Genomic DNA, 27,782 nt, shown 5'->3' on the forward strand with positions numbered 1-27,782 from the left:
CGTGTTGAAGAGGTGTGAGAAGCAGTACGTGTTGAAGAGAGGCGGTGCGTGATACAGTGGTTTATCATCATTTCATGTCATCAGTGGTTTTTTTTTAATCAAGGCTGTTTTGAGATAAGTCATAAGGCATTACGACACAGGATGCATGCGTGTGCGCTCACAGGTCCACATACTGGATCGACTGGTAAACAAACTGGAGTCATTTCTTTACAGAATACTGTATATTGAATAGATAATTCAGTTTAAGTGGCATGTGCAGGTTTTTAGATCAATCAGCCCATTTTAAAAACAACACCACCTTCTAGCAATGGGGAAAAAACCCCACAACTGACCCATGACTCACTTTAGGAGGCTATTCTTATTCTTTTATTTCTTCATGGAAAAACTTATGTTCTTCTAAACTTTGCACCATGTCTCTAACAAATCTCCTCTTGTGCTAATTTGAACAAGCTTCAATGCCAATGAGGTCACAGCTTCCTTTATTTGTGGTTTGTTAAACGATTGAGCAACATTGTTCACTGACGTACAAAACTTAAACTTGATGACTCGACTTCTGATAACTGCTGGTTTATGTGTCAACCCCACCAGTGCATTGGAAAGGAAATTTTCTCCAGATTGCTACAACACTGTTGTGAGCTCTGCTTGCCTCAGATGAACACAACAAAGTTCATCCTGTATGCTCAGCATCAAATGTGCAAATGTGTATTGGCATGCAACCTCTCGGGTCATACTTGATTTTCAAAGGGTATTATCAACAGGCACAGAACAAGACGCACCTGGACACATTTGGCTGGACCTACAACCAATCAGAGCATTGAAACGTGTGATGTAGCACTGAATGACACGTGCCTTCGTCAAAGAGCGGAGCAATGCTTGGTTCATTTGCAAACATGAAAGAAATGATGGCCTGGGCACAAAATTTCTCAGAGCACACAGGACACTAAAATGTATTTCTGAAAACAATTTAGGTGACAAATAGGCAATGGAAATTGGAAAGGTGTTGGATGAGGGGTTTTCTGAAGCTGCTGGACTATCTGTTAAGCAATAGTAATTAATAAATGTGTGCCTTTAGTCTGCTTGCCATAGCTTGTCCTGGTTTTATTTTTCATTTATTTCATCAAACCTCTGCATATCATTTCAATCTATTCACACAAAACTGAGTGTGCCCTGGTGCATCCCGCCACAAGAGCTGCTGCTTTCAGGACCTTTCTTTTAAATCCACTGTGAAAGCTTTGGGGAGCTGACCAGGACAAGAAAAGCAAAAGTGAGAGTAGGGATGGCTGTAGTTTGAGGGAATGATGGAAAAATACAGAGGCAGGATGAGACCATTTGCCAAAACAAGGGGAAAATCCAGGAACTTCATCCCCGTTTTGCTGGAAACACCTCATTGTGTTCACTTCCCAAGGGCAAGAAACAAATGCACAGAAATATAACAGTTTTTGCGGACATGACTTTTTAAACAGTCAAGTGACTGAAAGCAATACTGACACAGCGGCATGAAGATCAGATGAAAAATTTTCTATTGTATTTGGCATTCCACTCTGTGCTATTGGATTCCACACCTCTATTGTTTGCTCGCCTTGAATGTGTGTGTGCACATGTGTGTGTGTATATGCTACACTGAAAAGCTTTTAAGTGGGCAGCTCTTGATACGTTCCTGTTTGTTTTCTCGGCACAAGATCAAAGTCAGGTGGCCTCAAATTGAGCTCGTAGGGGTTTTCATTGTATGTCACCGCTGAGAAAAGACCCGGAGGAGCGAGCAGGTTCTTTAATGTTGATCCAAAAACCAGACTATCAACTCGGTAACACCATTTCACAGGTGAGAGCCGTGTCAGCCTCTGTGAAACTAATTCCCACGGTGAGCCATTGCAGCATAACACGGTGAACACTAAAGTACTGATTCTGGGTCCAACCAGTTGATTTATGAGTGATCTAAAAAGGCAACGCTATTCTCAGTGGCAGAATCGGATTATGTGACGGTCCATATGCAGTCATATTATGCCAAGGGAGAAGACAGACGTGGAGGATAGATGGCAGAGAGGAGACAGAGGGATTAGAGATGAGAAGGAGGTGTGGGGGTGTGCAATGAGGAGGAGGAGGAAGATAGAGAGGCAGAGAAGGGCGATGGGAGAGAGAAATAGCAGGGTTGCCAGGACTGCAAAGCTTGTCTGTCATTCTGTGCGTCAGTCAGCCTATTCCCAGGCTCAGACGCAGGTACGGTATTTGCGCAAATGAGAGTATATATACACACATGAACATACATACACAACACACACACACACACACACACACATTTTCTCACTCTATCAACGCAAGCTGGATGCTGGAAATATCCCCATTTATCCTCTGTCACAGTCTAATTAGATTCCACCACCACAGCAATCCTTTTCCCTCCACATATTCTTACCTCACTCACACTCTCTGCCACACACTGCAGACCTTCTGGCTGTTTCCCTGGCAACAGCTGCTTCCTGTTTGTCTGTCTGTGTTACCAAGGAGGAAGGGGTAGCGGTGACGGTGATGGCGGCAGCGGCGGTGGCGGTGGCTCAATAATAATAATAAAGTGGACCTGAAGTGGGCATCAGGTGTGTCGCTACTAGATTTTATAAGCTGTAGTTAAGTGATGCCAATAGAAAACTTTGGAAACTTTGTTTCATTTTAAATGCAGAAGCCTGTAGAAGGGTCTTAAATATGCTCTTGAAGTCTACAAATGATAAAATGCAAAGTCTCAAGCAAAAGCTATGTATCCCAGATGATTTTTCTGATTGAGTACATAGTAATAAGGAGTTTTAAGTAAAATGTTAAAGCAGACAAATACACTGCTTTCGCTTTAGCTCTTGGGTTTTTAGTTTTGAAAAGGTGTTTGAAAAAGACACCAGCCCCTAACCGGCTGTGGCCTGCTGTGTCTACAGTTGCTAAGCTGAGAGGTTTAGAGAACGGTTGGTTGTCACATGAATTTGAGTATGATACTTTCATATTCTGTTTCCATGAACCTGAGAGCTGTTCTTATCGTCTGGTAAAGGGATGCTGTTTTCATCCCCTGTTATTTTTTTTAATCATAAATATATCCTCCAGATTAGAAATCAGGGGGCCCCACCTGACCCTGTGGTCATAAAACCTCTGCTCTGTAAATGATGACTAATTACAGGCTTGTGGTTTGAATTTTCTCCTTTCAGTAACAAAAACAGAATCTTTACAGTGCAGTTTTGATAGAGCAGCTTGTTTTCCAGCCTGCCATGTGTGCTGTACATGTAAAAGTAATGACAAGCATTGTTACATGTAGTTTATGCAGATCACAAGCATAATTAGTCATTTGCAGCATCCATGCTCTGTAAGCACTTGATGTGGGCAACACTGACCTGTGGGATGAACCAGCTCATCATGGTGAAGAAGGTCATTGCAAGTCAGCCACAGCAAATTAGACCCCAAGTCCATGTAAGTGCACAGGCCTTTTCTGTAATTATTATGTAGACTGCTGTGCTTTAGATCAGAGTACAGGGTAATACAGGCTTACATAATGAGGCATGATGTCTATAAACTGCCCATTTGTTAATCTTCATGAGAATCTTTAAAGAAAGAACAAATGAACGCAAGTTTCTGAACCTGAAGTCGGCCTCAGAGTTGAACAGTTTACACGGTTATTGCAGCTGTGTTGTTTTTAGTCAGCTTTGATTTTGCACAACAGCATAATTCAATGGAAACAGTCATTGCCGTGTTGCAACATCTGCATCACTTGATGTTTTTAAGTTTTCATTAACCTATTCGAGCAAATCATGTGTTGTAATTTTCAGCAAAAAGCGCGTTGTAGCATGTTTTATACTGCGTTGTCATGCCTGAATGACTTGACTGAGTGAGTGGAGTTAAGAGTCTTTAGCTACAGATGAATGCTTTGAAGTAACTGTGTCTTTGTATAGCAAGAAGCCATAATGACACCTGGCATATTTGTTAAAGCATACCAGACGTAGCTGAGTGCCGCTTGCCTCACTACTGGTGTTTGATAAATGCCTGGAATGACATCAAAACTTTGCTCCCGAGGCATTTGTTTAAAGAGGAGATCTTCAACGAAAGCGACCACAGTGTCTTGGCACAGTGGCTTGGGTGGTATACTCATATCTCACAGGAAACAATAGTTTCTACTCAGGAAACTTCTCAAGTTCACAGGTACGACACATGGTAAACAGCGTATGTGGGGCAAGTATCTTGTTCCATACTGGGCTGTTTCCCTCCCAACTTGCAAACTGTCAGAAGATAAAAGAGGAAACAACAGAAAGAGAGTGGGAAACACAGAGCAACTTCAAAGCTGTAGAAGAATTTCTTTAAACATGGTTCTCCAAAGACCACATCAAACACAAGGGGAGGCGAATGGGTGAGGGAGGGAGCTGGGTTGGGTTCATGTGTGAGTGTGTGCACATGAACATGGATGCTTGTGCGTGCGTGTATGTGTGCATCATAACATGACACAAAGTTACATAGATGCAACTAGGCTATGCCTCTACAACCCAAGTGTAGAGAAGAAAAAGGAGGCTGTCAGTTCTCATAGAGTTTAGAGCATGTGTGTGTGTGTGTGTGTGTGTGTGTGTGTGTGTGTCCATGTGTGTGTCTGCATCTGTATGTGTGTGTGTTCCCTCTTGTTCTGGGAGGCCTCTCCAGCACCCAGAGAGCACTTCAGCACAGCGGCTGCCAAGGAGACGATCAGAGGGTGGCCCTGCAGCCCACACACACGCTCACGCATACTCACCCTGCCGCATCAGGGTTCCCATCATGTAAGCGCAAAGCCGCACACACACACACACTCACACACCATCCTCACACTGCATGCTCTTTTATAGTGTATAAACCAGAGTGGATATTGATTGTTTTAAACAGAGCATTTACGACGCAAATGCTATTCCTAGGGCTTAGAGTACACCCACACACGTTTTCCCCCATGACAAACACACAGAAATGCACAAAGAAACCGCAACACATTTAAAAAAGACATTCTTGACATTCCTGTAAAACACCCCGGTATCATCTGCACGCAACACTGCTCAATCACCTCTGACTCAATGGCCTTTGTCAGAAAAAAATCTGACCTTTGTCCTTTTTTAACCGAGGCTGTGTGGAGTCTGGTGTTCAGGCCTCACTCAGTCACAGTGGCACTGGTGGATAAGAAAGGCTGCTTGAATGGAAACTCTGTAAAGTATATTCCAGTCAGAGGTTTTGTCCTGTCTGACCCTGTGGCTCCTGTTCTTCCTTTCTTTACAAGGAGTCCTTCCTATTTCTCTCTTTTTCTGGCACTCTGGCAGGCCTGTGTCCTTGAGGGCCTGTATGCTTCCTGTCGGCCTCTTCTCATTGGGTCTCTGTCTGCCTGTCTGCCAGTCTGTCTGCATTTCTACCTGTCTGCCCACCTTGCTTTGTGTTTGTTTCTTCCTGGTCTATGTTAATAATATTAGTGGCGTCTCTCAGGGCTGTAGTGGTAAAAGAATGGGTATACTATAAATTACTGGATTCAAATACCAACTGTCAAAAGTACTTACAAAACTAAATTTCAAACTGTCCCTGTCCTTGTTGTGGAAATGAGTAGGTTAATATCCAACCAGAAATGAAATTCCAAATGTAAATGTTAACATTCAGATCACTATGCCTAATAACATTAAGTGGCTAACACCATCTTGCATATTCATAGTCTGATTGAGCTCATCATGCTTCACACTTGATAATAATGTCTATTTTTAAAAAAGGGCCTGGTGTCCTTCTGCCTATTTTATCCAGTCTGTGTTGCTGTGGGCCCATTTGATGCATCTGAATGGGCTTAAAAGTGTGCTTGGATTTAAAAGGACTGAGACTCTATAGCCACGTTAGCAGATCTGGGAGGCTGTGCATTGAACTAAAGCTTAACGCTAACAGTGTGCTAACATCGTATGCTAATTCTAATGTTTAGTGAGTGTAATGTTAAGCATGTTCACCCTATTAATCACATGTGCATGCCACTTGCCGATATCTGGTCATCAAATAGAGTTTATCCTGAAGGGGACACAAAATCTCATTAAAAAACACAAATGTCCAGTCATGGTGACAACAAAGATACTGTTAGTTTAGGACATCATCAAGGTCATCAGGATTCATCCTCTGTACAGCATGAATGAATGAATGTACAAATTTTTATTACAACCCATTTTATAGTTGTTGAAGTATTTTAGTCTGGAGCTAAGTGGCAGACTGATTAAACCAACGTTGCCATCCCTAAAGCCATGCTTCTAGCATGACAAAAAATCATTATGTTTTCTAACTGAAGCACTTTATTAAACTTAAATTGGTAACACAGCTTCATTTGAGTAACAGCGTTATGACGGCATAAGAAAACTCTGTTAACTAGCTGTTCACTGGAAAAAATGTATTTATGGATTTAATTTAAAATGACTCAGAAAACACTGGTTTAAATTTGAACAGACGAGTGCTTGGGGAGTATGAACACTGTCCTATTTGCTGAAGGAAGCATGAATGCGTATGGAAGCAGTAGTCTTGACACAGATGGGACATCGTAACAACAACGATGTCCCATCTTGTGTTTGATGAAGGCACACTTTAGTAATTCCAGTTGACTTTTGAGGGACAGTATTCATCTGTCAGGACAAACCATAGGGATGTGGGAGAAAGCTTCTTTGTTACAGGGTGTGTTGATTCTGATATATATTACTAATACTTACTAATACTTGAGATTGAGTGTTGTTGAAAGAAACCTAATCCTAAATGATACTCTAATTCTTTTTCTTTTGCCCTTACAACTGAAGGTGGGGACATAAATCAGGACTGTTGAGGCAATTTTGAAGCTTATTTGGGTGTGACGACTAATGGGACCCGGCTGAACTGGTTCTGTTCTGGGTCAGGCAGTTGCACATAAAATCATATGGTGTGATATACACCAATCAGCCACAACTTTAAAACCACTTACACGTGAAGTGAATAAAATTAATCACATGTTTACAATGCAATCTTCTGCACTGGGTTCTGGAAAGCATGTGGATGTTCTTTGACACACACCACCCATCTAAACATTGCACAACAAATACCCCCCAGCCACAAAAACAGGTGGGGCCACCTGACCTGTCAGGGGAACAGACACAGGACCTCTGGGAGTATTTTGTGGCCACCAGCATTGGAACACTGGATGGTTTGGATCCTGTGCATTGAAGGTGGGGCTCTGCCTGGCGGGAGGGTGGATTCGACTTTTTCTGAAGACAGATTCTTGATCAGGTTGTGATTTGGGGAGTCTGCAGGCCGTTGTGGTTCTTGAAACGTTCCTGAGCTGTTTGCTAAATGTGGTGGCTTACATTGTTCAGCTGGGGGAGGATGTCATTGATGGGAAGGGCTGTTGCCATTAAAAATCACCTGTCAATGATTTTAATGTTGTGGCTGATCAGTGCATGTAAAGATTCTAATCTGACATATCTGGATCAACAGCCAGTCGTTCTAATGAAGACTTTTTTTAAACAACGGCGGCTGATGACATCATTTGTGTGTTGCTTGAGAGAGGCATACTCTTATAAAAACAGCTTTAGCTGAAGTTAGCTTTGTTTTACAGAGTTCATTCTATCTCTGTAGGTCAAAATCTGTGCTTTTTCCTCCTTTTTTGGGCTTTTCAGCTCAAAGGTCATTGCATATAAACAGTACAAGCTGCTGATTGCTGTCCATGTTTGTTTTGGTACAAGAACACGCAATTGGCGTTCTTGTGGGATATGTGGGGTCGTCTTCTGCCAGAGCTCCAGTGGTTACTGACCAGTCGCTCTGTGTGTTCTCTTGTGGATTAACTTCCTGACTGTCAGAGACTAAGAAATCTGTGCTGGTGGAAACAATCTTAATGTGGTTTGTCCAGTTGTTATTTCAGCTACTCTTCAAGTTTGTACCCAACCCTCTGCATATCTACACACACCACTGAGGACTGCAGCTGCCACAAAGTCAGCTGAAACAAGGGTTCTGAAGATGTTATGCCTATTTTCTGTCCAGTTTCTGTGCAGTTTATAATGTTAACATCTGGTGTGCAGTTTATAATGTTAACATCTGGTGAAAAAATAAATCAAAAAAAAAAAAATCAAAAATCTAATCAGAAAGCATGTTAAATATAAATATCGCCCACAAAACAAAACACCTCAGTTGTGATAAACTGGTAGGAGTTGGAAAGACTGACCTGTGGAAAATGAGCCGTTAATAATCTGCACGGCTTTGTGTCCTTTGATGGCAGTGGTGAACACTGGAAACCTATCACAGGCACAATGGCTTCACATATTAGAGTTTTATGTTTGTCATTTTTCATTTGTGTCTTCCACAGAAATAAATAACAGACACAGACAGAAGCGCATACAAATACACACGACCACAGGATGAGATCAAAATTGGAACATCCTCTCTGCCCCCTCAACATCCTGTGTGAAAACCTTACTACCACAGCAACACAGGAAGTCGTGTCTGTAAGGAAGGACACAGGGGTTAGTTAGAATATGACTACACAGAATATGACTGAGCTGAATGAAAAATGACGCAAATATTGCAATCAATACTAATAGAATTTAGGTTCAATACAACTTCCTCCTCACAGCCATATGCTCGCTGGGAGCTGAAAAGTGTCTGACAGGCCTTAGATAACATCCATTCATTACCACATGAGACATTCATCCAGCTGATCAAGTGTACCAACCTGTGTGAAAGAGTCAGCACTAATGTGATTAGGTTCGATGCTGCAGATGATTTGCCTCAGGACATTGTTCTACTCTCTGATCCTTCCTAAATGATACACGGATGTGGGTGGATGGCTAGCAAGCAAGGGGAGAGGGAGGAAGATGAAGAAGGGGAGTAAAATGAGGGGGTTTTGTGTATGCAGAAAATAGGGTAGAAGAGGCACCTGCTGGGTCCACATGGCTTTGAATGGCCCAGTTTAAGTGGCTGCACTCACGCATGCATCAGTCTGAAGCCCTGCCCCTGCTGTGAGCAAATGTGGTTGCGAGCACATGGTGCCTCTGATCAAGGCTATTGCCAAGGTGGTTTGCGTTATCCCGGAGGAGGACCAGAGATGGTTGGTTAGGGTTTTTTATTTTGACAGAGCTGAAGCACAGGTGCACGTTGTAAACAAGAATAGTTAAGGGTGAAATGGGGATAGAGAAGAAAGAAGTGGGTACACAGAGAGGTTAGGGGGAAAAGTACAACAAACAAGAAAGCATATAGGAACATATATGACAACATTTTTAAATGCGTGGTTGATTTCAGTAAAATATTGCAGTAATGGAAAATGAACTATGATTAAGAGAATTTTAAGGGTAGCCAGCCTTGACATTTGATTGAACACGTGTGGGCAGCAACTGATATGGTGAATTGGTTAGTTTCAAATAGTTTGTTAGTAGATGCAGAGCAACGTTAGTATTCATTTAGAGTTATGTTTCTGGCCATCTCGTAGATGTCAGTCCGATATTGTCTCTCCTTTAAGCTCCATTTTGGTCTCTGTTACGTTCTGGGGGACATATTTTGCTCCACTAACTTTGACAGTCTGCTGCTAAACAGCTAACAGAGATTTCCTTTTTTAAAGGCTTTTTCTGAAAGCAGCTGCTTAATGCAGACAAAATCTCTTATGAGACCAGTGAGAGTGAACAAATAAAAGTAAAGTCGTAGGATCTAAAACCAAAACCTGCAAGTACAAGACACTAATTCCTTATGTAGCGCTGAGGTGAACTGCAGAGTCAGGTGATAATTCTCTGTGGGTGTGTCACATACCTTTCACTTACAGGTGAGGTCTTAAATTAAGTGACCTCTGGTACCCCTGAGTTGGATCCAGGTGTTCCTTTGGTCTGTTCAAATGCCCCTCTGTTTAGTTGAAGTCCCGGTCAGGTGTGACTTTAGGGTAACAATGAACTCTTACTATAACAGAAACCTTGCACAACAGTGGTGATGCCCATTTCTCATTTTGCCCCATGACCCTGAGAAGGTCTGTGTGTGCTAAAGATTCAGATTATAGCAGTTTACGTCAATCTACAATATTGAAAGGGTACTCCATATAAGTCGATGATATAGAAAATATTATTAATACCTTCTGAACTGCACTGAGATGCTGTCTTTTGTCCTAACATTTCTGTACCGTATTGTATAAGGGTTTGTATATACTGTATGTGTGTATGGGATGTGGAGAGGAGCAGATGGGGCAGTGTGTGTTTTTGACTCACTCAGCAGAGAGAAACATCTGTGTGTGGATACACCTGCATGCAATCATCTCCACACAACATCTGCGCTTATCTGTCAGTAAGCACAAAGAAACCAATCCACTTATCCAACACCACACGAAGACGCCAAGATAATTTTTCCATTTAAATTCTGAACCGCCATACACATGCCCATATATTCAGGATCAGATGTCAAGAGTCTTTGTGAGTCACAGATTTTAAAGGCTCATGGTCTTGGCAGAGGTTACAGCCAGATAACATCATATGAAAGTTTGACACACACACACACTCACACACATATACACTGTTGGAGAAGTTCTCTGCATGAGTAACTACAAAGGCTGAGCTGAGAAGTCAGTTATCAAGTGCGTGTGGTAGGTTAAAGACGAAGCCAACTGACTGCATGGATGCTGGCCAAGGCTGCGCTTCAAGTTTCTTCTACATCTGACTCCGAAACCCATTTTCCTCTTTACTGTTATAGGGTGTTGCAGTGTTTCAAATAGATGAACAAAGATACTCTCTAACAGTCACTTCCACCACATCGTAGTCTCAGAACGTCAATGGGTTGAGAGTACATCTCTTGTTATTACTCACAACAGAAGAGAAAGTTGACGGCTCCATACAGATGCTCCATGTTACGGGAGAATCTTCAGACTGAGGTGCAACACTGTTGGCTTGTAAAATGTTAAATAAAATGAGAGAAACTTTGATACAAGTGCGGTAGGTAGTAGCTAAAACTCACGAGGGTATGAAATGAACCAGTTAAATTGTGTATCTATCAACGAGTGAAGTGAAAAACATCAAGAGCAGCATGTACACCAACAGTATGTGTGCATGTGTGCGTGTGTGTGTATTTTGTGCAGGTTGTGCAGGTTGTGGGGCAGCTACGTGTGCATATGCAGTGTGAGGAGAGTGCTGGGGGGAGACCACCTACACTTCCACCTGCTCTGCCTTTTAGAAGGGCCTCTTCAATCACAAGGCTGGGGTCATTATGGATGCGAGCCTCTCGCCGCCAGGCATTGTTTAGCTATTTCTGTACTCGCGCTTTACAGTGAAACAACCAGCAAGAGCCCCATTAAAACCTGCGCTTCAAAACATGAGCAGCCATGACAGGAAACATCAGGTCCTGTACATCAGACTCTCCTTTTTCTCATGTGGCAAATAAAATCCTGAATAGTGTGAGGCAACATCTGAACTTTATGTTCCTGAAGATTGTTCCACTGACAAATGCATTTCATTATTTTTTGGGAGCAGAGGATAAAATGCATGAAACTCTGTAAAGATGCTGCAAAACAAACTTCTCTTTATTATGGAGGTAGATGTGATAATAAACGAGGACACCTCTGACTTTGCCCAGACTGACACGGTGATGAGTAATGACAAAGCAGTGAACTGTTTGACAGGCACTGTGAAGATGACTAAGTCCGAACTTTCAGAGTGAGATATGAAGGGGGAAGATGTTGTTTGTTCTTGTCTTCAGGGAAAACTATTTGAAGTTTTTCCTCTCTTGGATAAAATCAACAATGTTACACGCCTATTACTTGAGAGGGTTTGGTTTGGGCAAGATAAAAGCTAAAGCAAATGCATTACACATAATTTTAAGATTAAAGGAACAGTTTGACACTTGGGAAATAGCACATATTTGTTTTCTTGTTGAGAGCTAGATGAGAAAATTGATGCCACTTTCATATGGGATATATGAGTTAGTAGTCGTTCGTTCGCAAGACTGGAAACAGCTCACAAAACCTACACTTACCAGCACCAAAAGTAACTAATTAACAATTTATATCTTGCTTAATAAGTACAAAAATCAAGTTAAAAAAATGGTACATTTTATGGAGGAATTATCAGACTTCCCTCTGTTTCCTGTTAATCTATGCTAACTGACTGTTAGCTGTAGCTTCATATTTACTGTACTGTACTGGACAGAGTGTGATATTAATCCTTTAATACTCAGCAAGAACACAAATAAGTTAATTTCCCAAAAACTATAACAATTATTTCAAATCATGCAAATTCTCAGTCTTTCCTCAAAGTTGTGACAATCTCTGAACTTCTCAGAATTAGCCAGATACCTTCTGTTTGAAACACTCTGCCGTCTAAACAATTAAACGCTGATTTGTGACCAAACTAGACTCTTAAATTGCCCGTAGAGAGCCTATATTTAGAGCAGAGCTCCCTAAATGTACTACTTAAGGTAAACTACATTAAATGTGAGGTAATTAGCATACCACATAACAGACCACAAACTGCTAATTGTGCTGCTTGTGGTTGTCTCTGCTTGCCTCCACCCAACAGAACCTGCAGACTGCTCCTAAAAGTAACATTGGCATCTATTCTGCACAAGATCACTGTCAGAGCACAGGGCACGCAAACAGTAATTGTCAGCCGAGGTGTGATACAAAAACATGTCTGATAGCAGGCTGAGCTGAGGCATGGGGCAGTATGTGGTATGTGCGTGTGTGTGTTTGTCTGTTCGGTTCAAGCTGTGCACAGGGTGGTGCACCAGCAAAAGTGCATTTACATATGTGAGTAAGAGTGTGACTGTGAGTGAGAGTGGAGTGCAGTGTCTGTGTTTGTGTGAGTGGATGAAATATGTGGGTGTTTGTGGGGGAGTTGGATGATTTTTACAAGCACTGATTCACTCGAGGGCGTCCGTGTCCAGGCTTGTTTAAGACATGCCAGGTCCCGGGCGGCGGGAATGGCACTCAGTTACAGGATCACGCAAAGGCTCCCTGAGGCTTAACAGGAGTTGCCGACGCAGACAAAGTCAGAAAATCTGTGGTCTTTCATGTTGACAAGAAAAACTTGCATGTGAGTGTTTGCCCCCAGAAACTGCTGGCGTTGCAACTTTTCTCTGAACTATCCCTAACCTGAGAAAATCCCAGTGGATTTCTCTCACACTGATACAAGTAAGAGCATATGTATGACTGATTGTGTTGCTGTTTGTTTATATTACTTAATGAGCTTGGAGCATGTGTGTGTATGTGTGTGACTTGAAACTTACTCACTTCACAGTCATCAACGTGAACTCTCGCGCCTCTTTGTCTTTCTCGACCAGTGACGTCATTCCTGTCAAGGTCATGACCCCGCCACCATTTGTATCCCCTGAAGGGATTCCCTGGTCTGACTTTACCTACCATATGACGTCCTGGTGTCTAACACACTGAACATTTTCCGCTGTGTTTATTTGGACTCCAGCTAGGAGGGAAACCAGGAAGTGGACCAGACACTGCGGATGAGATTCCACAGACAAGAAACAACTGCTGATAGGCGAAGAGGAAAGGGCAGTTTTGCAGAACATATGTGATGTTCACACACAGATTTCTGATAAAGATTTGATTGTTTATTTTAAAAAAAATGGGCTGCAACAAGAGCAGAAATGATGGAGGAACTGCTTTCAAATCTGCAAAAAGAGGGAAACAACTGTCAGGGTTAGTGATTTACATGATTCTAAAAACTCCTGATCATAAGCTCCATGGAAGCTGACATGGCAATATTCTGGATTCAGTTTCTTTTAATAAATGCCAAAGCCATGTTTTGGCCATGTGGTACATAAATAACCAAGAGGAAACACAGCAGAGCTGCTGTGGCCGTGTGACTGAGCCAAGCTGTAACTGAGAAGACCCACTCAAAGGAAATCTTGAAGTAGCTTGGCAGACAGTAAACGCACCGGAGATCAAATGTTTGTAGACTTTGGTGGAGAAAGAGGAATTCATGCAGGATTTTTTTTGTTTGTTTGTTTTTTTGTTTTTTCTTAATTTGCCATCATGAGGATAAAATGTCAGACCCCTGCCTCACACACACGAAGGATCTGGAGCCAATTGTCCTCTCATGCCACACTCCCCTCTGTTATGCTAAATGTCCTCTTGAGCTACAGGCTCCCTGGCTTTTAACTTACAACCCTGAAGTGGGTGAGCTCATTAAGAGCACATTTTGCATCCATTACCATGATTGCATGTTGCTTCACTACAGACTAACAAACAGAGAGAGAGGCAGGAGGAACACGGGACAGACAGCAGAGAGAAACAGGGTTGAATGGAACCATGGGACACAGCCAAGCATGTCGACCTGTGGCGCTAACATCAGTGACCCACACCTTTGACTGACTAATGGTTTTACTATCACATCTCCCCTCTCACTCTCTGCAGAGCGTGGCCCACTGCCTGCGAGCAGGGCTGCCCCCTGAAGTTCTGGTCAGCTACCTGACTCACAGCTCCTAAAGGACAGTTTCAGGTTCACTGAACAGGATGGACACGGGACCTTGCAGAGGAGCATCCCTTCAGTTAGCACAGCCACAGACAGCACTGTGCGTGAGATCATGTGGTTGCCCAGTGGGCTTTTTGCCCCCTCCCTGCTTTATCATACAGATGTGAGTAAGAAGTTGTGACAAGGCCGATGCACACAGAGGTCACAAGTCTTCCAGTGATGTAGGGGACAAGTTGTCCTTTTCTTGACTTCAAAATGATCAAAGGATTTGACTTTGCTGGAAACAGCAAAAATGAAAAGTAGTTTGGTGTCAGTGCGGATTTCATGGTACATGACAGTTCAGAGAACAGTTCAGTAAAATGTTTCTCTGAATGATAGATGTACAGATTTTCCACTCCAGCTCACTTGGATCTCACTGTGTTGTGCATGTCCTCAGTGCATTGCCATGGGCATGGGCGTAGGCGCAGTGGTTTTCCCTCCAACTATCTCTTCTTGTAAGAACAGCATGATCCTTTTTAAATTTACTTTGGCACAGTCTTACATGTGTCCATCACTGTGTGTGATTTATGTCTGGTGTTAAGTCTGACATTGTTAATAATCTCAAGCCAGCAATTTGCCAAGCTAACATGCAAAATAGTCTTACTGAATCAAAGGTAAAAAATAACAGTTTAACAGGACAAATACACAACAGACATGTTGTAGGCTCTGTATACCAAGTCACAGTGGTGCTCAAGCTGTTGTCATAAATGTGCTGTTTGGACATATTGGGGGAAGGATAAAGTGTTTTTTTTTTTTCAAAGTCTGGTGAAGGATGCAAAAAATATCAATAGTATTGGGGAGGGTCTTTTTATAAAGAGGATAAAAGAGTCCACTGCAATAATTTGTGTACAGTCCCTAACTCGTTGATGGCTCCATCTTAGTTTAGCATGTTAACATGCTAACATTTGCTAATTAGTAGACTACAGCTGAAGCTGATGGGATCGTCATTAGTTTTGCAGGTATTTGGTCATTAGTCAAAGGCAAATACTGATTCTGACCGATGGGGGCACTAGATGGAACGTTAAGGGATCATTCAGACAAGAACGAACCAATTTTTATGACAGTTTGTCTGGAAGTTGTTAGACATTTAACAACAACAAAATAACTAAATAAATAAAATAATAATAATAATAAAAGCACAAATGTGAACCTCATGGTGGCACTAGAGTAAAAGCCAGGGGGTTACCAAAGTGAAAATAATCTGTCTTCTTGGGACCATGAATTACATGGCAATTGATTTTTTATTCTAGACCAAAGCAGTGGACTGTCCTGCCAGCAGACCAAGCAACAGCCTGACATTTCCATCCTTACAGCCCTGCTGCTAGTGTGGCTAAAAATAAATCCTATTAGACACACTCATAATCAAAATAAAAAGCAGTTCAAATCTCATCAAACATGATCAGTTCTGCAATTATTCTATTAGTTCTGTGAAAACAAGCCCCAGCACAGTTAGAGCCCAGATCTTTCATTGCAAAAACTTGCAGATTCAGATTCAGACTGCCAAGACACTCTTATATCAGTGCTGTCATGCAACATTAGATGCATTGATGCATGCCAGGCTTGGAGTCAATCAGGCATCTATGATTTGAAATCTCATGAACTTTAGTCTTCAAATTAGTGGCACACAAAGGTTAAATGAGATCTAAGCTCATCAGCAGACAAAGTTTAAATAGGTCACTAGCATCTTTTTGGGAATAATAGAGTGGAGGAAAACACCATCAGGCCATCATGTGATGTTGACGAGGATGATAATGATGTAAAAGATGATGGATCCCTCTATTAATAGACCTGGCAATAGAGTGACCACAGTCACAAAGGAGAACAGGAACGCTATGGATGAGAGGCCTCATTATGTCTGAATGAAGGAGTCAGCCACTCTGTCAAGAGGGCACTTTACAAACAAACCTCATTTGACTGAGCATGTCTTTCTCTTTTCTCCTTGCCCACCCGCTCTCCCAGTGCTAACCCCTGACTTCTTTCTGCTGAGTGGGTGTTTGGAGGAGTTCTGAAGGTCATGGCAAAGACTCTGAAGTGAGAAGTGAGATTGGGGCTTTGACCTCTGATTGGCCCCCGGCTGCCCTAGCTGCTGTGAATCACAGAGAGGGAGCAACAACCGAAAGGGACCCAGCGTTGTGGCGAAGCAGACGACGAGTAGGCTGCTGCCCAGCTCTGACAAAAGGACACTTGTGCAGAGGTGGTGAGGCACAATGGAATAGTTTGAGAGGAGGAGGTGAGGAGAGCTCAATCCCCACCATAAACACCTTATTGTGAAAGCCTGCTTTGTTAAAAGTCAGAATGTATATGGTGAAGAAATTAAGGGGATTTCCCTGTGTGTAGGATATTGTTCAACTGAAGAGAGAAAGACGTATTTTGTTTAAAAAATATATACTACTTAATCTCTTTCACACACACCATGAACTAGTTTGCAATTTTTTCTGGAAACAATGCAAAATGTGTCAAAAGTTCATTGTCCACGATTTACTTATGGGATCAGAAAAAAGAAAAGAACGAAAGAAAAACAGTGTGGATGTGGGAGTCTTAAAAGTGTTTATTTTTCTTATCTCCTCCCTTCATGCAGATGTTCACATTGTGGTGAAAAAGATTCTACACTCATGAACACTCCACCCGAAATGATATACGTGCTTATTCACACACACACACACACACACACACACACACACACACACACACACACACACACACACTCTTTGCTTAATCTTACGGTAAACAGCTTCCTTCCACCCTCGGGCCTTGCCTTTCCCAAACTCACCCAGGAACAAGAGCAGGTAACACTCGGTTGGTTTTGGCACTCATCCATGTGATCCCGGCTGTTAAAACCAAGTCTGTTGCCAAGCAGCTCGTCCTGCCCTGGAACTCTTTGAATGTTTGCCCAAAAATATGCATAAAAAAATATCAACACACAACACAACCACTCCTGCAGCAGTTTTAGGAGGAAAGAAAAAAGCAGAACTCAGAGGAAAGAATTTCTGGACTTGAGTACACAGAACAACTCTAAATCTAAACAGACTAAACAGAGATGTGACTAATCGAGATGTGACTAAGATGTCGGCCACATTTTTTTTTTGTTTCCAAAAGCAAAAGCTTAAAGCCTTTAAGTGTTCTACTGATGGCCACATTTCATTGTTTAGAAAATTCACAGCACTACTGTTAATAACTGATGGGGTGATTAATAGGACAAAACAATGTTGCACATTAATCTGTAACACATCGTACATCTGTCTCAGTATTCACACATTTCTCTCTCCCACCGGTTGGGTAACATGAGTGTTTTTGTCTTAACATTTGGCAGGTTGGCACTGTGCCACCTCACGAGTGTTCCCGTAAACACTCACCGCTCTGGACCCTATATTGATGTCCTTTGCCAAAATGTCACTGGGATTGTGGTCAGCCTCTACCGCAATGCTGAATAAAACTCAAACCCTAGCAGAGCAGGGCAGCAGCAGCAGAGACACACAGCTGCACAGAGAACAGAATTTATAAGGGAGGTGGCAAAGTGGAAGCATAACACTGCCAGGAACTGTTGTTTTCCTCTGTTTATTCATATTCCCATGGATACTGACAAGAAGGCATAGAATTAAAATAGTCGCTCTGAATACCAGAGAATTACCTGAGTTGAGCCAATTATGATTAGACATGGGAGTCCCTAAAAATTTCCAAGTCATGGCAAAAAGATGGTGAACATTTGTGTTGTCCCTTCTGTGACATTGGAAAAAGATCTTGAGCAATTTCTGCCCTAACAGGAGTGCTCCCTGTAGGCCTAAACATGATAACAGGGTCTGTATGTGCTTTTTCCAACCATACATGTTGTTACACGGTAGCTGTGAGTGTTTGCTGCCAAAGGGAAAACCTGTTGAAAGCTTGATCCAGCCCTCTTCTCCTGCACAGGCTGGGTACACACTGACTGACACTGTGTGTGTGTGTGTGTGAATGTCAAAGGTTAAATCCTCAAAGGTGTTTTTGAAATATTCAGATGTGATGTTATTGTTTTAATCTGGCGGTTTGCCGGGTTTCACTTTGCTATGTTATTAAAAATGAGGGGTAAACTTGTCCTCCGTGGGGTATGTAGAAAGCTCAAATGATTCATTCTGCATTTTAATTGAAAAATGCAAATTGTGATTGTAAAAAATACTTTAAAAATACATCCACATATTTGTGACAAGGAGGAAAATAAAAAGCCAAATAGATAGAAATAGTGGACTAAATGTGACGCATAAGTGGTTGTTATGGTTGTACAAAAGCATTACCGTAACGATGTCCACTTTCGTAAAAATTAATAATGTTAACCAACATCCAGTTTAGAATGTTTTCAGACTAACATATTTTGAAAAATGACGGTGTTGACGAAGAGGTCCTTGAACTTATCTGATTGAGTTCTGGGGGAGATTAGGAACCGCTAGTCATCTGCCTGTTTTTATATCTTATTATTCATTTTTATGATTTGTACGCCGACCTTGTCTCATCTGTAAACAAAACATTTGTTACTGATGTGTTTCCTGGTATAAACGTCTGTTGGACATGATCAGAAATTCATCCCTCGGGTGCAGCCAGAGGATTTAGCGCCTGCCGAGGCAGAGCATCCCACCTGACTTGTTTTGTCTGTGCAGGGATATGGGATACACTAATGGAGGCATTTGTGTTTGTGTGGGCGTTGGAAGAATTACAAACAGGAGACAAAGGTTCCCTTTTCCACCACTGAAACAGGTGTACTACTGAGGAATCACATTTCCTTTCTCTGTGCACGGTGCTCCTACAGAGTGCGTCGCAGGTCTTCAACCTGTAGAGCAAAAACAAATGAAAGGTAACAGATTCAAAGGCTAAATTACTGAACATAAATCCTGCTGTCTGAGATAACTGACTGAGTTTGGCTCGTGTTGGACAAGGTCTTCTATACTTCACATTCAAGATCAAAGCAGGGCTCGGGCATCCTGCCCAACATCAGCAGTACCTCACAAACCTGTCAGGATACTGTAGAGGGAAGTGTTTGCTCTGTAACTGGTCCCACTGTGCTGCTTCAGTGGCGTGTGTCACTCATGTGTGTTTTGGGGCGGTAGTAAACACAGACACAATCAGGTCTCTATGCAAATATCAACCAGAAGACTTACACTGTGTTGGATATTTTCAAAAGAACCTGGGCAGTAAAAACAGATGTATGCTCACTTCTCCTTCCTCTCTAACTAACTAGCTGATGGATCGGTTTTATACAGGAGCAGAGACGGTGCTGGAACGAGTCCCGGGTGGGCGTGGCTTTCCGGTTGTCCCGAAGAGGAACTGAAACGTCATTGTGCCCATATTAGCTCAAGACTTCCTTTACAGATGCACCATAATACACAGCACAGAAGCACTGAGTTTTATAACGGCCATAATCTATATCTAATGGATCCAACATCCGCCTGAGGACGACTTGATATGTATTTCATTTAACGCTGGTTACATTACATTAACTCAAACAAATAATGACGGGGTTTTGTTTTGTTTTTAAACCATGTAACAACACTGATCTGATCAAACAGAGTAATGTCACCCCTTCGCTTATACAACAACCATTTATTCAACCTATAAACGCGCACGGCGCTGTATAAATAACACGGGCTCTTCTATTCCTGACACCGGTCTCTGTGGCGATCCCTCCTCGGTATACGATGTCTTGCCTACAGGCTTGTTTACAGTCGCCTCTTCCCGGCATTAGCGTCACCTGACGTCGCACTCTGTGGGCGTGGAGACCGAGCAGTCTGGCCAATCATCACGCTGCACTGCCTGCGTGTATCTTCCTATATAAAAAGGCACGCATGAACTCCTCTGAACACACCTCAACAAGCAGTAAGAGCAACACATTCAGTGACAAGAACTCCGACTTAAGCTGTAACTTTTCCTTCACGGCTCTCTGAAAACAACAGCAACCGGACACTGGAGAAGACTTTTTACCTGCTGACACTGAGCTGCAGACAGTTTTAGTCGGGACATTGTACTCATTCTCTTTTTGGAGTGATCTTTAATTCCCTTTTGCTTTTGGGACACTGTTGAGAGACGACGAGTGCATGTTCTCTGCTGACACTGACATTTGTTGATTATCCAGAGACTGTGTTTCTATAAGCAGCTGGTAAGCTTACTTTTCCTACGACTTTATGTCTACAAAGATGGAACAACCTTTTTATCATGACGACTCTTTTCTGTCGGCCTACGGCCACTCAGATGCAGCAATGCACGACTACAAACTGCTAAAGCAGAATATGAATTTGAACTTGACAGAACCCTATCGCAACCTGAAATCCCAGCTGAGAGCCGAGACAGACCTATACCAAGGGGGACAGCAAGACGTGGGGTCCCTGAAGCTCGCGTCCCCAGAGCTTGAGAGGCTCATCATCCAAAACAGTAACGGTGTGATCACCACTCCCACCCCGGGCCAATACTTCTACAACCGGGGCATCACCGATGAGCAGGAGGGTTTTGCCGAGGGGTTTGTCAAAGCCCTGGACGAGCTGCACAAGATGAACCAGATGCCTCCTCCAAACGTGTCCATCGGAGCCGGTGGAGTTACGACGTGTTCGGCGGCGGCCTCTAGTGTCTTCGGCTCCGTCTTGCAGCCCGAGCCTCCCATTTACACAACACTGAACGCCTACTGCCCGAACACAAGCCTCTCATCCTCATCCAGCTACCCCACAGCCACCATCAGCTACTTGCCGCCGCACCAGCAGAACCACCAGCAGACCACGGCGCACGGCTCGCACCCGTTCCAGCACCCTCTCCCGGGCTCCGGACTCCATCCGCAGCGGCTCGTTGCTCTGAAAGAGGAACCTCAGACCGTGCCTGACCTTCTCAGCAGCGACGGCTCGCCTCCAATGTCCCCAATCGACTTGGAGACCCAGGAGAAGATCAAAGCGGAGCGCAAAAGGCTGAGAAACCGGCTAGCGGCCACCAAATGCCGGAGGCGCAAGCTGGAGCGCATCGCCCGGCTGGAGGAGAAAGTGAAATGTTTGAAGAGCGACAACCAGGGGCTCTCCAACACGGCATCGGTGCTCCGGGATCAAGTCGCCCAGCTCAAACAGAAGGTCCTGACACACGTGAGCAGCGGCTGTCAGCTGATGCTCACGAGCAAGATGGAGGCATTTTAAACCACAGAGACTACTAACTGACTGAAAAGTAATAACACTGGAGTTCTGCATGCGCAGCACTGGGATACCGGCTGATGTGTTGTCAGCACTGACAGCAAGGCAGTGCCGAGGGCTATGTGTAGTAGACAACTCTTTAGGCTATTTAGGTTGAAAAGACTGATTGAAATGGTACTTCCGGATGCTGGACATCGCTCAAAAGACCATTCAACCCTTGCTTGGCACTAGGGCAGCATCCAGACTGAGCAGACACTGAGCAACACAGCGGGCACAGGCCCAGAAGTCGGGTTTACTAATGGTAGAAAATGGGAATGATTATTGTGTACTTTGTACTTTTTTTGCAGCTGATATTGTCATGCAATGCTGCATTTATTCATTGTGTAAATTATTTTTGTTTGTCCGGTTGATCCAGACAAACTGATGATGTCCAATGTTTACACTGTCTTTTTTTTTTATTTGTGATGTGTATTTAAGTAAAGTGTCTTAAAATGAAACGGAAGTGGTTGACCTGAGTGTTTGTTGAGTTTAGATAAATAGATAGTCATAAACAGCAGTAAGAAGTGTAACCAAACAGTTGCTATGGCCCCCAGTGATTAACTCTTACACAAGCACATCTTGGTTTCAGTGTTGTTACGCACAGAGCGTAGCCCGCGTACGTAGGCCTTTCCTAATTACGCAAGGGGCATGTCCATATACGGGTATGTTGGTGAATACTTCGTCATATGGGAGGATTTCTGGGAACCCCCGCCCAGGTAACACAAACTAGTTTCATCTCAGTCCCTCCTTCTATTGTATCGATAAGTCTTGCGAGTTTGATGAGGGTGGTGGAATTTCCTCTTCTTATTATGCAACTGTAGATTGATCTGTCTCACGAATGGAGCGAAGCGTAACATCGGGTTAGATGGTTAAACGTAACTTGCTTGAGGACACCAGGAAGTATGTAAAAACCTCAACAGTGTGGAGTTTGTGATTATTTAAAAATCTTTCTAGTGAAACACGACCTGCAATGATAACGTTATTATAAACTAGAGTCCACACAAAGCCACGCTCACCTTCTCAGATCCGTTTGGGGGCAACATGTCAGTGCGACTCACGCGTGAAAGTCGTGAAGGCATATTTGAGGTGTCAGTGTAATTGAAAGCTTGCACACGAGTGGAAGTGACAGTGGCTTCAGGAATGTCGGGGGCGTCTCAAGATGCCACGGAGCTTGGCAGAGCAGTGGGAGTGGGCGTCTGGAGCGCGCAGGAGCATCTGTGTGGATTGATGGAGATGTGCGCGCTGCCAAGGACAACATTCTGGTGAGACACATAAGAGGCCAAATATGTGCGGCACCGGGGGGCTCAACGGATTGGACACAGGGGGAAAGTCCCGCGTTAAGTAGATGTGAATGAGTCATTATAGGCCATTAGCCAGGCGGTCAGCAAACATTTTCAAACATTTTCCCCGCACGCACAAAACGATGATGATAACGATAACGTGAGGCGGAGAGGTGACTGAGGGGAGACCAGTTTGGTCACGACTGCTGATCTGATCTGGGGGACCATTTGGAGATTAAACAGGAAAACCCTTGAAACCAAAACAAAAGTCCGTTAAAGAAAACCTCATTGCCTTTGTGACCTCTGGCCGAGAGAGAAGTCGTACACAAGCTGGTCTCAGGAAAGTCGGAGGGGGATTTCTGTCCTGTTAAAAACAACCTGTGACGTACAAGTAAACAAGAGAGCCGGTGTGGACTGAAAAATAGCTCTTTCTCTCTGAGTACTCACGAAAGCCACTTCACAAGAGCGAAGGCTGCGGTTTAGAGCGCACTCTCACCTCAAGCTGTTTTGGAGTATAAGGTTTTACCCTCTTTTCATCTCACACGTATTTAAATAGCCTAATTTCCATCAATAACAACTCCCTTATTTTTCGTCTTTTTTTGCCATAGACGTGGAAACAGAACCAGGCACACCCACACAAGTTCTCCTTTCCTGTGACTTTTCTATGTAGAAACCTGTATTTCAGGGGATGTACATTTTTTTAAGCTTACTGTCTGTTTTGTTTTGTCTCATTCGACGGTTTCAAATATTTATGATAAGAATCACTAACGGCGTGGCGCGCCGTGGATCTGAAAAAAAGCATAATGTTTCATTTTCTATAAAATATTCATGAATATGTATGAAGTGTCATCAAAGCCAATACCGGTAACATCTCTCCGCTCACGAGCATCCCGCATGTATTTCATTTACTGCCAACTCGCGCGCAGCTCCTACTCAGAGGAATACTTCTAAATATCGCTGCAGTGTTCGACTCTCCATTTACGCACGCAGCAGGCCTACATATTATAATGCGCGCACACAGTCCAAAAACAAGCCGATTGAAGCCATGCTGGCTCTCCACACGCCTCGGCCCACAACCCACACCGAGTGTCTGTGGGAACATCTGTGATGCGAACGGTGACGTATGAAGAGCTTTGGGTGGGTTTGATTTTCCTCTAAACGAGCCCCCTTCCCCTCCCACAGGCCTGGCTCTCTCACTCATTCTCTCCTCTCTTCTGTTATCTTCTCGAGAACCATGAATATTCCTCCCACCTTGCCGCGGCCATCTGAGGTTCTCCAAGAAGTTGAGTCCACGAGTATCATCACTAGTTTTAGGCGGCTAATAGGGAGCTGATTTAGGTGTTTAGATGTTGTATTTGAAGCATATGAATGTGAGACTATCCGTATTGTGCTGTGCGTTTAGACTTCCAGTATGTGCAGAACAATATCGTGAATGGGAAGCCTATAATGAGGCGACTGGCATTGTTTCAAGATGTCTCTTAAGGTGATAATACGGATTTCTTATACATTAAACTCATCAGATAATTCTCGTTAATTAATGGGAGCACTCTCATTAATAAAACATTTCATTACACACTACCTTAACGTGTATTCTACAGTCTGTTTATGTGTTACATTTACGTGCCTTCCTGGTCTTTCTGTTCTTTCAATACTGTGAACATTGCAGAATCACGTTTTCTGTAAAGCTCTTTTATTGGAAAAAAAATGCAGACATGTCACCATCCATATTTTTCTAAAATATTTTTATTTTTATTGTAAATATTGTACTTTCAAGTCTAATTCTATATTTATATTGTGCATTTGCACCTTATGACAAGTCTTTATATATGTAAACATGCGTGGCTATAAACCTGATTGTGATCCTGATCTGCTCCGTGCATTCAGTACAACGTCAGTCACGCACCAACTGTTCACATCACAACTGTAGCCGTTGGTGGGGAGGAGGTCATTTGATTGGCTGTGATAAGTAAAAAGCTGTGACCTCCTGAACACTGTGACTGGATCTTCACTAGTTTGGTGTACACACACTACAGCAGAGCCTGAAAGCAGGTCTACATTCGCACACACTGCTCAGCACAAAGCTGGAGTGTCGACTGGAGGGTTTTGATGGGTGCATGTCGCCACCTAGTGGAGAAATGTCGGAATAGCAGCTGAAATCATGAGCCTCAAACAAGAGAGATTTAGCACCAATGAAAACTGTGCGACTCTTTCAAAGAGTCCCTGTGATCATGATGGCACACTAACGATCAAGGACGTCGTGTGTGTGTGTGTGGGTGTGTGTGTGATGCTTGATGTTGTTCTGAGGACAGTGGCCATGTGGCTGTATGTGTTTAATTTGAGCATCAGGAAGGGAGGGAAGTCTGACGAGGTTGGGAGTGTTGTCTTCTTTTTCAGACAGAAAGTGGTCTGACTTCTGTGTGAGCAGGGGAGCATCTTTTATGTATTTCTTTGTTTAATTTTTGATGTAACAAATAAATGATTAAGTACAGAAAAGATTATTAATCCACAAATTTCGAATTGTTTGATCGAATTGTGCTGATACTGTCATAATATTTTAGATTTTGATAGATTCAAGTCAAGTCAAATAAAAATTCAAAATAAAATATTTATATTTCTGAGGAAGGCCTCATTTTTTTTAAAATAAAAAAATGTATCCTAAATGTAATACTAATGTTGTATTTTTCATATTTTATTGTGGATATGTGCTATCACATATATATAATCCACAGATTGAGGATGTGAATGAAACCTGACATGGACACACTAAGGCACCATTAGTCATCGCTCTTTGTGTGTGTGTGTGTGTGTGTGTGAAAGAATGAGTGAGTGAGTGAAATGGAGAGAAAGAGGAAAAAAATAAGAGAGTCTTAGTCTTTTGCACTTTGAAGGTCAGATTTTAGCCTCGCAGGAACAAATCAAAAAGATAACCTCATCTCATCTGTGTTATAGTTTGTTTCCCACGTTGGCCTTGACTAAAGTCTGAACTGACACTGAAACAAATTAGAAAGAGAACCTCGTTTGATTTATGCCAGCAATTTGTCCTGTCTCTGAAGTGCTCACATACTTGCAGTCATCAGCTCAAATGTGTGTTTGTGTGAACTTGTGTGTGTGCAGACCGACACTCATTGGTAAACCTCTCTGTCCAGCTCTATCATTTGCTGTGATGATGACTTTCACAGAGGACACGTTATTAGCTAACATCATCAAGTAGCACCGGTTCACTACAGAAATAGCTGCAGTGGACTCACACACACACACACACACTGCGCCTCATTGTCCTTTTAACAGAAAAATGTCAAGTGGTGTGTGGCATTATCGACATGATGCACAGCTTGTGTTCATTTTCACCTGCAGAGGGCACACACTGTTCCACTGAGGAACATGTCCAACACGATTTATGTGTAAAACCCATGAATTAGTCACTTTAATTGAGATTTTAAAATGCCATTCTGTGATGTTGGCCTGGATATTGTTGGTTAATCCAAACAATATTCATGTGTCCTGATTTGTGGGGAGGGTCTACTTGCTGGATTCAGATGATGTAGTCCTGCTGTCAATTGAAATGCTGCAAAGCTGAATCTCTGGAAGGACTTAAATCCCTCCAAGCCCAAAAGACATCCATTTTAAATGTGGCTTGGATAATAAAATCAGACTTTGACAGTGTTAAAATAAATTGTCCTGATACTTATTTAAATTTAAGCCCATTTGAATTTCTCCCTCAAAGCAATAGTTAGGAGAGGGTGAGACTGAGTGACAGCTGTCGGGATGGGAGGGGAAACACACTTGTCATGCTGTATCAGTAAATTGGGGGCTGACAGTGGTGAGAAGACATTGCATGGGCAATCTGTGCTCCCATAATCAGAGGTGGATGCCATGTTCTGATATGCCAACACTGCAGCCAAATGTTTCTCAGCATGCCAGTAGTGCTCCTCCCGCGGTGATGTATGGTTGCTGGGTTTGATTTAATTCGTTTTGAAAATCAAAAACGTCAAACTACGTTGTTATTCTTACATTTGGAAGTATTACTGGCAATAAACAAGGGATTTAAGTTTCAGTGGAGAGAGCCCAGAGGGAGCGAGGGGTCTGATGCTCCTGGTAAAATCCATCTTCTGTGAGAAAGAAAAAAATGTCTTCTTTTCTGAGACACATCATCCATCTTTATATATCAATGGTACTGCCCTTCTGTCAGTTTCATCATACATCTACAATATTCTTCAAACTATATACTAATTACTCAGTTTTATACCATTTTGTGGCCAATATTCTCTATAGAGGAGTATTGTGTAGCCTCAAAAGAGCAAGAGGATTGTGGATCAGGCGTCGCCGTTGCCTGTAGTGTTTCTATAATATACCTCTAATGTTTATATGATCATTCAGTGTCGGAGGTCAGTGTTCATAAACTAAAGTGACTATTGTTGGGAATTAAAACTCAGGTCACCAAACTGAGAGGAGAAAGTCTTAACCACTGGATTAAGCCACAAAATATATAATAAATGTAGCATTCACAACGCTGAAACCCCTGACAGACACTGATATCTTCACAATGCAATGTAAAGAAGACACCAGCTGGACACCATTTTGGTGGTGTTGGGATCAGTTGCAACACAGCATTACAAATGTCTTTTTAATTCAAATGTCTAATTAAATTCCAGGAAAGAAAATGTTGAAACCATGTCCTCACTTATATAATTGATAAAGTTCAATATCATCATGTGGAGCTGACTTGAATTCATTTCATAAGGCTGTTGGGAAACACTGTGTTACACTATGCTGACCTCTTTCCTCAGATATACAAATAGAAACATCAGGATAAATCAGCCATAATGCATCTTTAGTTTCCGGGACTGAAATGAAAAAGGGCTTGAGTGCAAAGTGCAACCAGGAGAACTATGACAGACACAGGATGG

The 27,782-nt window shown here is 42.7% G+C and overlaps 1 protein-coding gene across 1 annotated transcript; it reads left to right on the forward strand.

The window, feature by feature from the left end:
• Window positions 1-20,243: 20,243 nt before the first annotated feature.
• On the forward strand, window positions 20,244-22,053 carry junbb (JunB proto-oncogene, AP-1 transcription factor subunit b). The gene has a single exon (XM_046415225.1). It carries the CDS (start codon window positions 20,576-20,578, stop codon window positions 21,560-21,562), a length of 987 nt encoding a protein of 328 aa, XP_046271181.1. The 5' UTR covers window positions 20,244-20,575; the 3' UTR covers window positions 21,563-22,053.
• The last annotated feature ends 5,729 nt before the right edge of the window (window positions 22,054-27,782 follow it).

This window comes from Scatophagus argus, chromosome 16 (assembly GCF_020382885.2).
Source record: "Scatophagus argus isolate fScaArg1 chromosome 16, fScaArg1.pri, whole genome shotgun sequence".
Taxonomy (NCBI): domain Eukaryota; kingdom Metazoa; phylum Chordata; class Actinopteri; family Scatophagidae; genus Scatophagus; species Scatophagus argus.

Coding starts and splice junctions, on each gene's coding strand:
- junbb (XM_046415225.1), top strand. CDS start 20,576: ATGTCTACAAAGATGGAACAACCTTTTTATCATGACGACTCTTTTCTG.